The following is a 14450-nucleotide window of genomic DNA, read 5'->3' as shown; positions in this document are numbered from 1 at the left end:
ACCTGTTACCTTTGAAATTTCATAGTCCTCAGAGTTACCTGTATGTGTATATATACAAAATTCTGCCATGGCTAGAATGTTGATGAGAAAGAACACTGATACTTAACCTGCAGGGGAGATACCACGATCATGAGATAGAACACTGTATGTCTTAGAAACGCCTCTGAAAATAAACTGTGTGTGTGCTGTCATGGTTAAGTCTTTGCTCCCTGCTGCCTCATCCACTGCTTCTCCCACTGAAGATCACAGCTGTAACTCTAGGTCAGAACAGAAGAGAGCCCTGGGGATGGCAGATAGCTGAATTTGTGGAGCTGAAAAAGTGGGAGAAGCCTACAGTCACAGGACTGAAAAGTTCACATGTGTCCCTTTGGTTCATCTTTGAGTTCCCCATTTGTACATTGTGGGCACTCAGTAAATATTTGCTGAAGGAATATTTATGCATTCTCTTCCACATGGCCTCATTTTTATAGTTTTTTTTTTCCTGTGTATCAGGAATGCAGCTGTACCCTTCACTGGTTTCACATACAGTATATTGGAACCTTCTCTTTTTCAGAACTCAGAGTTGATAGAAATTATTTTATTTTATTTTTTAAGATTTATTTTTCTATTTATTTGAAAGTCAGAGTTATACAGAGAGAGGATAGGCAGAGAGAGAGAGAGAGAGAGAGAGAGAGATCTTCTATCCAATGATTCACTCCCCAATTGGCCGCAACGGTCGTAACTACCACCGATCTGAAGCCAGGATCCAGGAGCTTCTTCTGGGTCTGCCATGCAGGTGCAGGGGCCCAAGGACTTGGGCCATCTTCTACTGCTTTCCCAGGCCATAGCAGAGAGCTGGATCGGAAGTGGAGCAGCTGGGTCTCAAACCAGTGCCCATATGGGATGCCAGTACTTCAGGCCAGGGTGTTAACCCGCTGCGCCACAGCGCTGGCCCTGATAGAAGTTATTAATCATTATTACCCTCAATCACTTGGACAGTGGTGATTAACTTTAATTTTACATATGAGTCTGGCTGAAGGTCTTACAAATCTCTCTGCTAAGAATGCGCGAGAGGCGAAAAAGTGATAGCTTGGTGGTGAAGAGTGTTGGCTGTAGAGTCTCCCTGCCTGAGTGCGGATCCTGACTCTACCAGGTTCTCACCGTGTGACCTTTGGCAAATGAGTTAACTCTCTCTACCACAGTTTTATCATTTGTAGAGCGGAAATAATAAGCTATATATTTCACTAGGTTTGTGTAAGGATTGAATTCCGTAATACATGTAAAGCACCTAGGCCAGTGTTTGGATGTAATGAGCTTCCAATAAATATTGGCTGTGGTTATAATTTCCTTTTTTTTTAATTTTTATTTTTATTTAATTTTTTTCACAGGCAGAGTGGACAGTAAGAGAGAGAGACAGAGAGAAAGGTCTTCCTTTGCCGTTGGTTCACCCTCCAATGGCCGCCGCGGCCAGTGCGCTGCGGCCGGCGCACCCCGCTGATCCGATGGCAGGAGCCAGGTACTTCTCCTGGTCTCCCGTGGGGTGCAGGGCCCAAGGACTTGGGCCATCCTCCACTGCACTCCCTGGCCACAGCAGAGAGCTGGCCTGGAAGAGGGGCAACCGGGACAGAATCCGGCGCCCCAACTGGGACTAGAACCCGGTGTGCCGGTGCCGCAAGGCGGAGGATTAGCCTAGTGAGCCGCGGCACCAGCTTTTTTTTTTTTTTTTTTTAAGATTTATTTTATTTATTTGAAAGACAGAGTTACAGAGAGAGAGAAGAGAGAGAGAGAGGTCTTCCATCTGCTGGTTCACTCCCCAACTAGCTGCAATGGCCAGAGCAGAACTCATCCGAAGCCAGGAGCTTTTTCTGGGTCTCCCACATGGGTGTAGGGGCCCAAGGACTTGGGCCATCATCCACTGCTTTCCCAGGCACATTAGCAGGGAGCTGACTTGTAAGTGGAGCAGCCAGGACTCGAAACACCCTTAGGGAATGTCTGTGCTGCAGGCCGGGGTTTTAACCTGCTGCAATACAGCGCCAGCCACCATGGTCATAATTTCATAGAGATTTTTGCTGGTGTCATTTTTATTGAATATATTCTAATAACACTTGATAACATTTATTGACTCACTGGATAGCTGATAGGTTATTTATTCTCTCAGAGACAATGTATAAACTGTTCATATTATTCTGTGGATTGCTTGAATCCCTGCTTTCATATAATTTCTTTATCAGAGAGTTTCATGTTAGAATTTCACATTGAATTTTCTATTAATAAGTTGGTTGTACCCCAGATAGAGTTTGGAGTATTTAAAATGGAAGTCAGTTAAATATTTGGCATTATTCTTTAAACTGTTTTGAGCACCTTTCAGCATCATAACATTGATTTAATCAATGAGTGTCACTATTTGGATTATTTGTAGAATCTTAATATTTTTCCTTTTTTAAAACTTTTTTTTAAAAAAGACTTACTTATTTATTTGAAAGGTGGAGTTACAGAGAGGGAGGGAGAGACAGACGGGGAGAGAGAAAACTTCTGTCCACTGGTTCACTCCCCAAATAGCTGCAGTGACCAGGACTGGGCCAGGCCAAAGTCAGGAGTCTGGAACTCCATCTGGGTCTTCCATGTGGATGGCAGGGGCCCAAGCATTTGGCCATCTTCCAACACTTTCCCAGGTGCATTAGCAGGAGGCTGAATCAGAAGTGGAGTAGCCAGGACTCGAGACTCGAAGCAGTGTTCATATGTGATGCCGGCGCTGCTGGTGGTGGCTTAACCTGCTGTGCCACAATGCCTGCCCCCAATACTTTCCTCTTGCTTGATTGCAGAAATAAAGTAATCACCAAGGTAAATCAGACCATATTTTTTAACTTTTTAAAAACAATTTATTTATTTGAAAGGCAGAATTACAGAGAGGGAGAGACACACCCATACACAGAGATCTTCCACCTGCTAGTTTACTCCCCAAATGATTGCAAGAGCCAGGGCTAGATCAGGCTGAAGCCAGGAGCTTGGAGCTCCATCTGGGTCTTCTATAGGGGTGGCCATATTCTGCTTTCCCAGTCCCATTAGCAGGGAGGTGGTTTGGAAGTAGAGCAGCCAGGACTCAAATCTGTGCTCATATGCATGTTTGTTTATTTATTTTCATCTACTTGAAAGGCAGATCGAGAGAGAGACGGGGCAGGGGGGCTCCCGTCTGCTGGTTCATTCCTGAGATGCTCACAGCTGCTGGCTTTGGGTGAAATTGAAACCAGGGGACCAGAATTCAAACTGAATCTCCTACGTGGGTGGCAGGGGCCAAGTACTTGAATCATCTTTTACTGCCCCCCAGGCTGCATTAGCAGGAAGCTGGGGAAGCAGTTCCGTATGGGATGCAGGCATGACAAGTGGCCGCTCAGCCTGCTGTTCCACAGTGCCTTCTCTGCCATGGTAGCTTTTTATCCTGAGATTTTTCACCCTGCAGTCATTAGATGACTGCCTGGCTACAAGTATCATAACATGTTAAAAGTAAGAATAGTAGTTATAGCTTCTTTCATCTCTCTCTCTGTTGAGGAACAAACTCTTTTCCACCTTTAAAACAATCATTAGCAGAATGAAGTAGCTGGCTCAGTGCAAGCATGATTGTGTACCTGGGGTCGGGAGAGTTTACTTTCCCTGAGCATGTTGCTTTTAACACATAATTGCGGTAGGGATTGGTGTGTATGGTGTTTAGTTCAGCGCAGTTATACTGAGGGTCCTGAAACCCTCTCAATGGCTGTTAATGGAGGAATGATTAATGATATTTCCTCTGTGTGTGGGGGTCTTCCTGCGTGGATTCCTAGACATGCAATCTCTAATAGACAGTTTTAATAGATACTAGCATCAGAATATGTCTTTCTGCACACCTTTTTTTTTGTTGTTGTTGTTATTTTAACATATATTGATTAAAGAAAAAGGGGAGGGTAAATTTTCTTTTTCTTGACAGGCAGAGTGGACAGTGAGAGAGAGACAGAGAGAAAGGTCTTCCTTTTTCCGTTGGTTCACCCCCCAATGGCCGCTGCGGCCGGCGCGCTGCGGCCGGCACGCTGCAGCCGGTATGCTGCAGCCAGCGCACTGCGCTGATCCCAAGCCAGGAGCCAGGTGCTTCTCCTGGTCTCCCATGCGGGTGCAGGGCCCAAGGACTTGGGCCATCCTCCACTGCCCTCCCGGGCCACAGCAGATCATTCAGGATAACTATTTCTTGGTATAAAAAGACATCATTCTCAAACAATAACTTTCTAAAAAAGAAATATATCATGCAATCAGTTTTCAGAAGTTTCACCGAAGGTTTCAAACCTCTGAGAACAGATCGTGTAGTAACCATGTTGCTTGGTTTTTGCCTGAATAAACTCTAAGTCTTGCAAGTCCAACACAGAGGTGGGATTTGTCACACAGAGGTCTGCTGATCAGAGCCCAAGCCATCGTTTCCAAGGAGGATTCCCACAAGAAGACATGGGCTCCGCTCAGAGCCAGAATCACTGCGTGCCCCTGCTCTCAGGTGCTTCCTGGCCCCTGAGTCGGTCTGCACACCCAGATTTTAAGATTTGCATTTCCTCGAGTGATTTTGAACATCTTTTAATTTATTGTTCATCATATTTCTGCTTGTTTATATCTTCTCTCCTATGTTTCTAGTGCATTGACTATTTTTTGTAATAATTTGTATGCTTTTTAAATGAACAGTTGTATTAATTTTCTATGCTGTGTAATAATCACAAAGAGTATACTTAAAGACACTTTTTGATTTTTTCAAGATTTATTTGAAAGGCAGAGAGAGAGATCATCCATTCACTGGTTCATTCCTGAATGCCTACAACAGCCAGGGCTGTGTCAGCCTGAAACCACGAGCCAGGAACTCCATCCAGGTCTCCCACATGGGTGGCAGAAACCCAAGTACTGTGCCATCATTGGCTGCTCCTATGCACATTAAGCAGGAAGCTGGATTGGAAGTAGAGGTGGGACTCAATCTTAGGAACTCTAATAAGGGATGTAAAAATCCCAAGTGACAGCTTAACCCCCTGTGCCGCACACCTACCCCTCAAGTTAAATTTTTTTAAAGCAAAACCACCACCTATGGATTGTGTGTTAGAAAAAATTATATCTTGAAGTTAATGGTAACACTACTGAATGTGCATTTTTTTGAGGATTTATTTGAAAGGAACAGCATCAAGAGAGGGGTGAGAGACAGAGTTAGAGAAAGAGAGAGACATCTTCCATCTGCTGGTTCCCTCCCCAGATAACTGCAATAGCCAGTGGTGGGCCAGGCTAAAGTCTGGAGCCAGGAACTCCACCCTGGTCTCTCCACATAGGTGACAGGGGCCCAAGCATTTGGATCTTGATCTACTGCCTTCCCAAATGCATTAGCAGGAAGTTGGATTGGAGGCAGGGAATTTAACTGGTTTCGCAAGTGGCTGCTTAACCTGCTGCTCCACAATACTGGCCCTCTTGAATGTAATTTTGTAGTTTGTATAGCAGCCATATTTTGTACTGATAAAATATCCCCTGAGATTACATGGGAAGTCAGTTGGAAAATACATCTCAGTGTATAAATAGTATTTATACAACTTTCAGGTGTATCTGAAGTATATAAAACAGGAACATAAGCTAGTTGCTTTGTTGCTATTGGTAGATCTTGAAGCTTTCTTGAAACACTTTTTTTTTTTTTTTCTTGACAGGCAGAGTGGACAGTGAGAGAGAGAGACAGAGAGAAAGGTCTTCCTTTGCCGTTGGTTCACCCTCCAATGGCCGCTGCAGCCGGTGCACCGCGCTGATCCAATGGCAGAAGCCAGGTGCTTCTCCTGGTCTCCCATGGGGTGCAGGGCCCAAGCACTTGGGCCATCCTCCACTGCACTCCCGGGCCACAGCAGAGAGCTGGCCTGGAAGAGGGGCAACTGGGACAGAATCCGGCGCCCTGACCAGGACTAGAACCCGGTGTGCCAGCGCCACAAGGCGGAGGATTAGCCTATTGAGCCGCAGCGCCGGCCTCTTGAAACACTTTTAAGTTACTATCTTCCATGCCTCTTTCTTATAATTTAGGGATTTCTGTAACAATGGAGATCCCAGTTTTTAACCTTTATCATTTTTTCCTTGTAATCCAGTGTGTGAGTTTACTGTTAGTACATATCTGTAGTATCTATAACTGTTAGTATATATACTGTTAGTATATGTCTTATATATGAGCTAGCTGTCAGTGCCTCTTTTTATTTATCTCCTGTGGCTCTCAAGGTTAAAGTGAATGAAAATTAGCTTTTTCCTTATAAGAAGCTGAAAACCTAATCAAGTTTGGTTGAAATGTGATTCTTGAATTACTTGGTTTTCCATTGCTATATCCATTCCAGTGGTTTTGTGGCTAAAGGCTGGTTGGGGCTACTCTTGAGAACTTACCTTGTGTCAGGCAGTAACTGATCAGGTTCACATGTTTAACTTAATGCTTCAGCTACAAATGTGGCAGACACAATTAAACTTATGGCTGCTGTGCCCAGTAGTAACATGAAAGTGGCAGTAATACAACTGATGCCTGTCTTCAGGCTCTCTGTCTAGACAATTGGATCCTTTGGTCCATGCTATTTGTGTGTCCCAGTTTCCAAGAGTCTACCTATGAAAAGGGCCTCCAGCTAACCTGCGTATCCTTGAACCCTCCCACTCCTTGGATTCAGTTCCCAGCCGGACATAGGAACTAGCATTGTTCACATAGTTTCTGTTTGGGACTCCTGCATCCCATATTGTAGTGCCTGGTGTGAGTCCTGGCTTTTCTTCTTCTGATCCAGCTTCCTACCAGTGTGCATCCTGGGAGGCAGCAGGTGATGGCTCAAGTACTTGAATTCCTATCACCCACATGGGAAACCCAAATTGAGTTCTGAGCTCCTGGCTATAGCCTGACCCAACCCTGGCTATTACAGGCATTTAGAGTGTAAGCCTGTGGATGGAGGATCTCTTCCTGTCGCTCTGCCTTTGAACTGAAATGAAAATAAACAAATATTTTAAGTACTAAAATGGAAAATAAATAAAACAGATGAGAAATTGAGAAAACAAAAAAACCCCAGTTTTATCCCAAGCCTGCCTGTTACATAAAGTAGTTCTCTTTCCATAAACCATATCTTTATGTGTTCTTTAATATTGATGTTTTGCTTGTTAAAATTGTGATTTAAAAAATATTGTTTCTCTAGTTTATTAGATCATCTGTTGTGAATTTTATTTTTTGTTGCATATTTGTTATATGAGTGTTAGTCATTGATTGCATCTAATAATAGGTGACAATAAGTTCCAGTTTGCCTGGGACAGTTTGGATTTGTGTCTGCTGTCATGGTTTACTTATTCATAGCTTAGCAATTCAATAGTTAAGCTTAAATTTAAAGAAATGGAGAGATGAATATACATGGAATGGAATGAAATACATCTATTTCTTAAATATTGATGAATGGATTGGTGGTTTCTTCTTTCCAGGTATTTTAACAGCAGTGATAACAACTTACAGTACTGGGGATTGGATTACCCTCCTCTTACTGCTTATCATAGTCTCCTGTGTGCACATGTGTAAGTTTTTCTTTCTGAATGTGACTGAATATTATGTGCTTAACAGGTATAGTAAGACACGGTGTGATCTGGCTTTGTTGAACAGAGGAACAAGCACCAGAAAGCTACTGTTGTTATGTATTACGGTTGGGTTGTAAGAAAGGTAACCAGCAGAGCTGGAACATTTTTGTAATTTCTTTGGAGGACAGGCTAAAAAGAAAAGCAAACCCAGCCTTGTTTCCTAGTTATAGATATTACCAATGATGTGTGGACTGCTGACAAATCTAATGCAGCTTAGTTGTGCACAGGAAATCTTCTGTGAAGGCACAAAGTAAATGAAAACTACAGGTCCAAGTAGTATTCTGACCACATCTGTCAAATTAGGAATTGGAGTTCTCTAGGGTTCCCCTTGAGATTTACAATTAGGACTGGAATCTCTCTTCCTTTTAAAGGAGTGGAGTGGTTTAGAGAAGATGAGGAGCCTCTGTTTTGGTGGGACCTAGTTCTATTCTGCATTTGGTGTTCCAACTCACACTGCAGTGTGTCAACAGAAATTTCACTTTTGCTTTCTTTGAAAGGCAGATAGACACCACCACCACCACCCCTCCCCCACACACATGCACATACAGAGAAAGACACATCCACTGGTTCAGTCCCCAAATGGCTGCCTCATTTGTTCTGGGCTGGACCAAATCAAAGCCAGGAGCTGGGAGCTCCATCTCTGTCTGCTGTGTGGGTGGCAGGGACCCGAGTGCATGAGCTTGGGCCAAATACTGCTGCCTCCCAGGGTGTGCATTAGCAGGAAACTGAGTTGGAAGTGGAGGAGCCAGGACTCAAACCACACATTCTGATATGGGATTTATGAGTCCTAAACCATGTCTTACCTACTGTGCCAAAATTTTGAGGAACTTTCTCACAGGATCTCCTGAGCTTCTCTTCCATGTTTTTATTATTTCAACTTTAACTATTTCATATTTTGTAAAAAAAAAATGGATTAAAAGTAAGCTCCCAGTTATCATGATAATCAGTTATACTTTGCAGTTTTCAGGGTAATATAAAAGGGTTGAAATTTTATTTCACATTTTGGTTTTTAAGGGTGAGTGTTTAGTGTGGCAATTAAAGGCACTGCTTGGATTGCCACATTCCATATTGGAGTGCCTGGGTTCAAGTCCTGGCTCTGCTCCCAGTTCTGTCTACCTGCTTATGTGCACCCTGGCAGGCAACAGGTGATGACTCATGGATCCCTGGCACCCATGTGGGAGACCTGGATTGAGTTTCAGGCTTATGATAGCTTTAGCTTGGCCAGCCCCAGCTAATGCTGGCATTTGGGGAGTGAATCAGCAAATGGGAGACATCTCTGTCTCCCTCTGTCTTTCAAATAATTAAAATAAAGGAAATAGGCCAGCGCCTCAGCTCACTAGGCTAATCCTCTGCCTTTCGGCGCCAGCACACCGGGTTCTAGTCCCAGTCTGGGCACCGGATTCTGTCCCGGTTGCCTCTCTTCCAGGCCAGCTCTCTGCTGTGGCCAGGGAGTGCAGTGGAGGATGGCCCAAGTCCTTGGGCCCTGCACCCCATAAGTACCTGGCTCCTGCCATCGGTTCAGCGGAGGGTGAACCAATGGCAAAGGAAGACCTTTCTCTCTGTCTCTCTCTCTCTCTCACTGTCCACTCTGCCTGTCAAAAAAAAAAAAAGAAAAGGAAATATTTTAAACATTATGATTATGATTAGTTTTATGCAAATATTTATAATTAAAATATTATTTTATTTGAGATGAGAAAGAGAGCGATTTCCCATCCATTGGTTCACTTCCCATCTGCCAAGGCTGGGCTAGGCTGAAGCCAAGAACTTTGAACCCAATCCAGGTCTTCAACATGGGTGGCAGGGGCCTGGGTGTGCATTAGCAGGAAGCTGGAGTCAAGAGAACCAGAACATGAACTCAGATACTCTCATGAAAGAGAGGCAGAGTCCCAAGCAACATCTTAATACTGAGCCAATCAATTGCTCCAAGATTTGTGATTAATAGCTGTTTATTCTAGCCAATGTTATGATAACTGAAAAGATTACAAATTATATAACATGATCCTCTGATTAATACTAACATATTATTCTTTGCAAGGTATACATTTAATAAGTGAAATGACACATCAGGTTTTTTTTTTTATATGAGAACAGTGGAGGTGGGCTTCTAGTTACATGGTTTCATTGTAAGATGAGCAGAGCAGGTCGGCGGCGCCGCAGCTCACTAGGCTAATCCTCCACCTAGCGGCGCCGGCACACCAGGTTCTAGTCCCGGTCGGGGCACCGGATTCTGTCCCGGTTGCCTCTTTTCCAGGCCAGCTCTCTGCTGTGGCCAGGGAGTGCAGTGGAGGATGGCCCAAGTGCTTGGGCCCTGCACCCCATGGGAGACCAGGAAAAGCACCTGGCTCCTGGCTCCTGCCATTGGATCAGCGTGGTGCGCCGGCCGCAGCGCGCCGGCCGCGGCGGCCATTGGAGGGTGAACCAATGGCAAAGGAAGACCTTTCTCTCTGTCTCTCTCTCTCTCTCTCACTGTCTACTCTGCCTGTCAAAAAAAAAAATAAATAAATAAAAAATAAAAATAAAAAAAATGAAAAGATGAGCAGAGCAGATGCTGTTTTATGGCTTTAGTCATTATCATTTGATTAAATAAAAAGAATAAATCTTAAGCGTTGAGTCTATTGCTTTGTAAGAGGAATGACTAATTCTCAAAAAATAAGTTCCTATGTCCTTATTGCTAAAAATGATGAGGAATAAGGTGTAAGTGTGTATGTTTTGATTTGCAGGGCAAAGTTTATAAATCCAGACTGGATTGCTCTCCATACGTCACGTGGATATGAGAGTCAGGCACATAAGCTCTTTATGCGTACAACAGGTAAGAACAATAGGTATTAAGTATACAAGTAAACTTTTTTTTTAATGATTGATTTATTTATTTGAAAGGCAGAATTACAGAGAGGCAGAGAGAGAGAGGTCTTCCATCTGCTGGAATCTCCCCAAATGGCTGCAATGGCCAGAGCTGGACTGATCTGAAGCCAGGAGCTAGGAGCTTCTTCCAGGTCTCCCATGCTGGTGCAGGGGCCCATGGGCTTGGGCCAGCTTCCAGTGTTTTCTTAGGCCGTAGCAGAGAGCTGGATGGGAAGTGGAGCATCTGGATCAGAAGTGGCGTCCACATGGGATGCTGGGACTACGGGCGGCAGCTTTACCCACTATGCCACAGCGCCAGCTCTAAGTATGCCTAATTTTTAAGCACAAATGAGAGCAAAGAGAGAAAGTTGGGTACATCTAATTGATTAATATGTGAATTTGTTTGACAAAGTGAAGTTATATGCAGAATGAAGGGCGTGCCCAGGGCCAGTTGTGTGCAGGTCGGGAGGCTCCTGAGCCAGCAGAGCTGTCAGTCAAGGTGGGTGGGAGGAGTGGAGTGGCTTGCTGTCAATCCGATTGGATTCATGCTTAAAGTTATTTGCTTACTTTTCCAGTTTTAATTGCTGATTTGCTCATTTACATACCTGCGGTGGTTTTGTACTGTTGTTGTTTAAAAGAAATCTCAACTAAAAAAAAGGTGAGTTTTTCAACCTGTTGTGTCATCTTTGAAATGTTTTATTAGCCTATAGATGCAACAGAAGCTTAGGGAATGGATAGAATAATGAGGAACATTGTATCTTCTGTCAGTTAGTTTTCCTTTAGGAAACATCAGCTTACAGCAGTCATTATAATGCCTTACTATTGTGGTTTGTTACCCACTGAATGTTAGAACTTAGGTACTGTTGAACTCCACTCTGCTTAAATTCATTGCTTAATGAGTGAATCTGGATTTTTAAAAAAGCCTTTTATTTATTTAATTAATTTAAAAAGTCTTATTTATTTATTTATTTGAAAGGCTAAGTTAGAGAGAGAAGGAGAGACAAAGAGAGACATCTGCTGGTTCATTCCTCCAAATGGTTGCAGGAGCCACAAGCCAGGAGCTCCCTCCAGGTCTCCCACATGGGTGGCAGGGCCCAAGCACTTGGTCCATCTACTGCTGCCTTCCCAGGCACATTAGCAGAGCGTTGGATTGGAAATGGAGCAGCTGGGACTCGAACCAGTGCCAATGTGGGATGCTGGCATTGTAGGTGGCAGCTGAACCCATTGTGCCACAACTGCCAGCCCCATAAATATGAATTTTCATCTGGTTTGTGAAAATCATTAAACTGAAAAGCATTTTTGAAAAGTTGTATGTTCTGTGGTCATAGTTATTAAATAATTTTCTAGTTGGCCATTTTAGATAGGTTAGTTGTTAGCTTCACTTCTGCTTGTTGTCACTTTGCTTTGTAAAGGTACTTCCTGAGACAAATGCTGTTTAGTGACTTCGTTTTCTCGGAAGTGTCCTGAGTCACCTCCATGAAAACCTCAGTGTCTAAAGAGGTGTTAAAAAAAAAAGGTGTTTGATAAACGTGGAGTATTTTGAAAAACAGGCCTATGATAGCAGAAGAAGAATGTTTGCTAGCTGCAGAGTTAGATGCAAACTGTTTGAGTGATGTCGCAGATGACTTTCTTATTTCATAATATTTTCCCTTACAGATTGCTAATGCATTATGCATATTGCTGTATCCAGGCCTTATTCTTATTGACTATGGACATTTTCAGTATCCTTTTCTAATTTGGAATTGAAATCAGTTTGCATGTTATGACACTTTATGTATTATGAAATCTAGGCTCAGTTTATATAACGCCATCTGCTGCTTGCTTATATAAGTTATTTTTGCAATGATATAGAAGAATCTCTCTACCAAATTTTTCCTTGAAGTATAAAGTACATGTTTATCATAAGTAGAATTCCTTTTTCACATCTGTTTGGCTTGGGAACAAAATGCTGGAGAGCTGGAAGAAGAATGCCAAGTATGGTTGTGCTCCCTGATTCAGAAAGGGCATAATGTGTTTCTTGTCTCTTGTAAATGTTATCTGACAAAAAAGGAGAATTTTAAAACAAATTGTTTCTCTAACATAGTGGTAACTATGGAAACTGAAAGTGGATAATTAAAATCTGTTTAGGTATGCGTTTTTTGATATCTAACAAATCTTGGCCAGTGCCACGGCTCGATAGGCTAATCCTCTGCCTGTGGCGCCGGCACCCCGGGTTCTAGTCCCGGTCAGGGTGCCGGATTCTGTCCCGGTTGCTCCTCTTCCAGTCCAGCTCTCTGCTATGGCCCGGGAGTGCAGTGGAGGATGGCCCAAGTGCTTGGGCTCTGCACCCACATGGGAGACCAGGAGAAGCACCTGGCTCTTGGCTTTGGATCGGCACAGCAGCAGCCACAGTGCACCGGCCACAGCGGCCATTGTGGGGGGTGAACCAATGGCAAAAGGAAGACCTTTCTCTCTTTCTCTCGCTCTCACTGTCCACTCTGCCTGTCAAAAAAAAAAAAAAAAAAAAAAAAAAAAAAAAAAAGATATCTAACAAATCTTTAAGGCTAAATTGATAATAGTCTGTATATGTCCTCCTATCTGTCTTGAATATACTGAATGTTCTTATCTGTAGCCTTATGTCTTAAAGAAAAATAAAAGGCAATACACAGAAATGTGATAGTTTAATCAAGAACTTTTTCTTTTGATGCCACTTGGTTTCTGTTATAATAAAATTAATATGTGTGTCTGTCAAAAGATCTGCAAACTATTTAATTGGCAGTTGTTTTTATCATAATTTTAAACCAGTCCACTTAACCCAGTTTAGTTTTGCTGTTGGTGGTAATGCCGTTTGTGGGACCATGGCTATCAAATGACCTAACAATATCAAGAACAATGATGTAAAGAAACGAAAAAGGTTGTTTACAAATTTTTTTTTTTTTAAAAGAAAAGATTAACTTATTTGAAAGGCAGAGTAGTAGAGAGGTCTTCCATCTGCTGGTTCACTCCCCAGTGACCACAGTGACCAGGGCTAGGCTAGGCCAAAGCCAGGGGCCTGGAACTCCATTTGGGTTTCCCACATGGATAGTAATCTTCCTCTGCTTTCCCAGGCCCATTAACAGGGAACTTGTTTGCAAGTGGAGCAGCCGGGACTTCAACTGGTGCTTCAGTATGGGATGCCAGTGTCGCTTGACCCGGGCGCCACACTGCTGGCCCCAATCTTTGGTTGTTTTTAAGCATAGTGTACCAGTGGACACTCTTGTACACAGTGATGTAAAAGTTCCAGGTGCTCCCCATCTTTACCAGTTGTCAGTTTCATTTTAGCCATTCTAGCAAACACATTGTGCTGCTCCCCAAAGTTTGAAGTAGACTCTTAAAGCTTTTGGGATTCTGAAGCCATTTTGTGGAGATACATTAAAGAAATTATTTCGTTGAGGGGGCCGGCCCCGCGGCTCACTTGGTTAATCCTCTGCCTGCGGTGCCAGCATCCCATATGGGCACCAGGTTCTAGTCCCAGCAGCTTCTCTTCCAGTCCAGCTCTCTGCTGTGGCCCGGGAGGGCAGTGGAGTTGGCCCAGGTGCTTGGGCCCCTGCACCCATGTGGGAGACCAGGAAGAAGCTCCTGGCTTCAGATCAGCTCAGCTCCAGCCATAGTGGCCATTTAGGGAGTGAACCAACGGAAGGAAAACTTTTTTCTCTGTCTCTCTCTCTCACTGTTTAACTCTGTCAAGGAGAAGGAGAGAGAGAGAAAGAAAGCAAGCTCCCATCTATTTGTTCATTCCCCCAAATACCTGCGCTGGCTGGGTCAGGATGGTGCCAACACTGGGAGCCGGGAGCATAATTTAGGATTCCTGTTTCACCAGCAGCAGGAACCTAATTACTTGAATTGCTGCTGCCTCCCAGAGAAGCCAGGGCCAGTGTTCAAACTCAAGTACTCTGATGTTGGACATTGGTGTCCTAACTGCTAGACCAAAAAAAACCAAACCCATTATATGCTTTGCTTTTCTCATCCATAAGAGGGGAACCGTAATGTCTCTTACTCTGTGAGCCTGT

General features: G+C 43.6%; 1 protein-coding gene across 7 annotated transcripts in view; it reads left to right on the top strand.

Moving 5' to 3' along the window:
- Nucleotides 1–14450, top strand: part of ALG6 (ALG6 alpha-1,3-glucosyltransferase) — a 57957-nt gene that overhangs the window by 18512 nt on the left and 24995 nt on the right. For 6 of the 7 annotated variants that reach the window (XM_008265129.4, XM_051857674.2, XM_070078361.1 and 3 more), the window contains 4 exons: nucleotides 7432–7521; nucleotides 10302–10390; nucleotides 10998–11080; nucleotides 12079–12143. In XM_008265129.4, coding sequence (XP_008263351.2) covers nucleotides 7432–7521; nucleotides 10302–10390; nucleotides 10998–11080; nucleotides 12079–12143 — 327 coding nt within the window. The remainder of the gene's footprint in view (nucleotides 1–7431; nucleotides 7522–10301; nucleotides 10391–10997; nucleotides 11081–12078; nucleotides 12144–14450) is intronic. The other variant, XM_008265132.4, reaches the window with a different exon arrangement.

The sequence above is a fragment of the Oryctolagus cuniculus genome, chromosome 7 (assembly GCF_964237555.1).
Source record: "Oryctolagus cuniculus chromosome 7, mOryCun1.1, whole genome shotgun sequence".
NCBI lineage: Eukaryota > Metazoa > Chordata > Mammalia > Lagomorpha > Leporidae > Oryctolagus > Oryctolagus cuniculus.
This window is presented reverse-complemented; position numbering and strand designations above follow the sequence as displayed.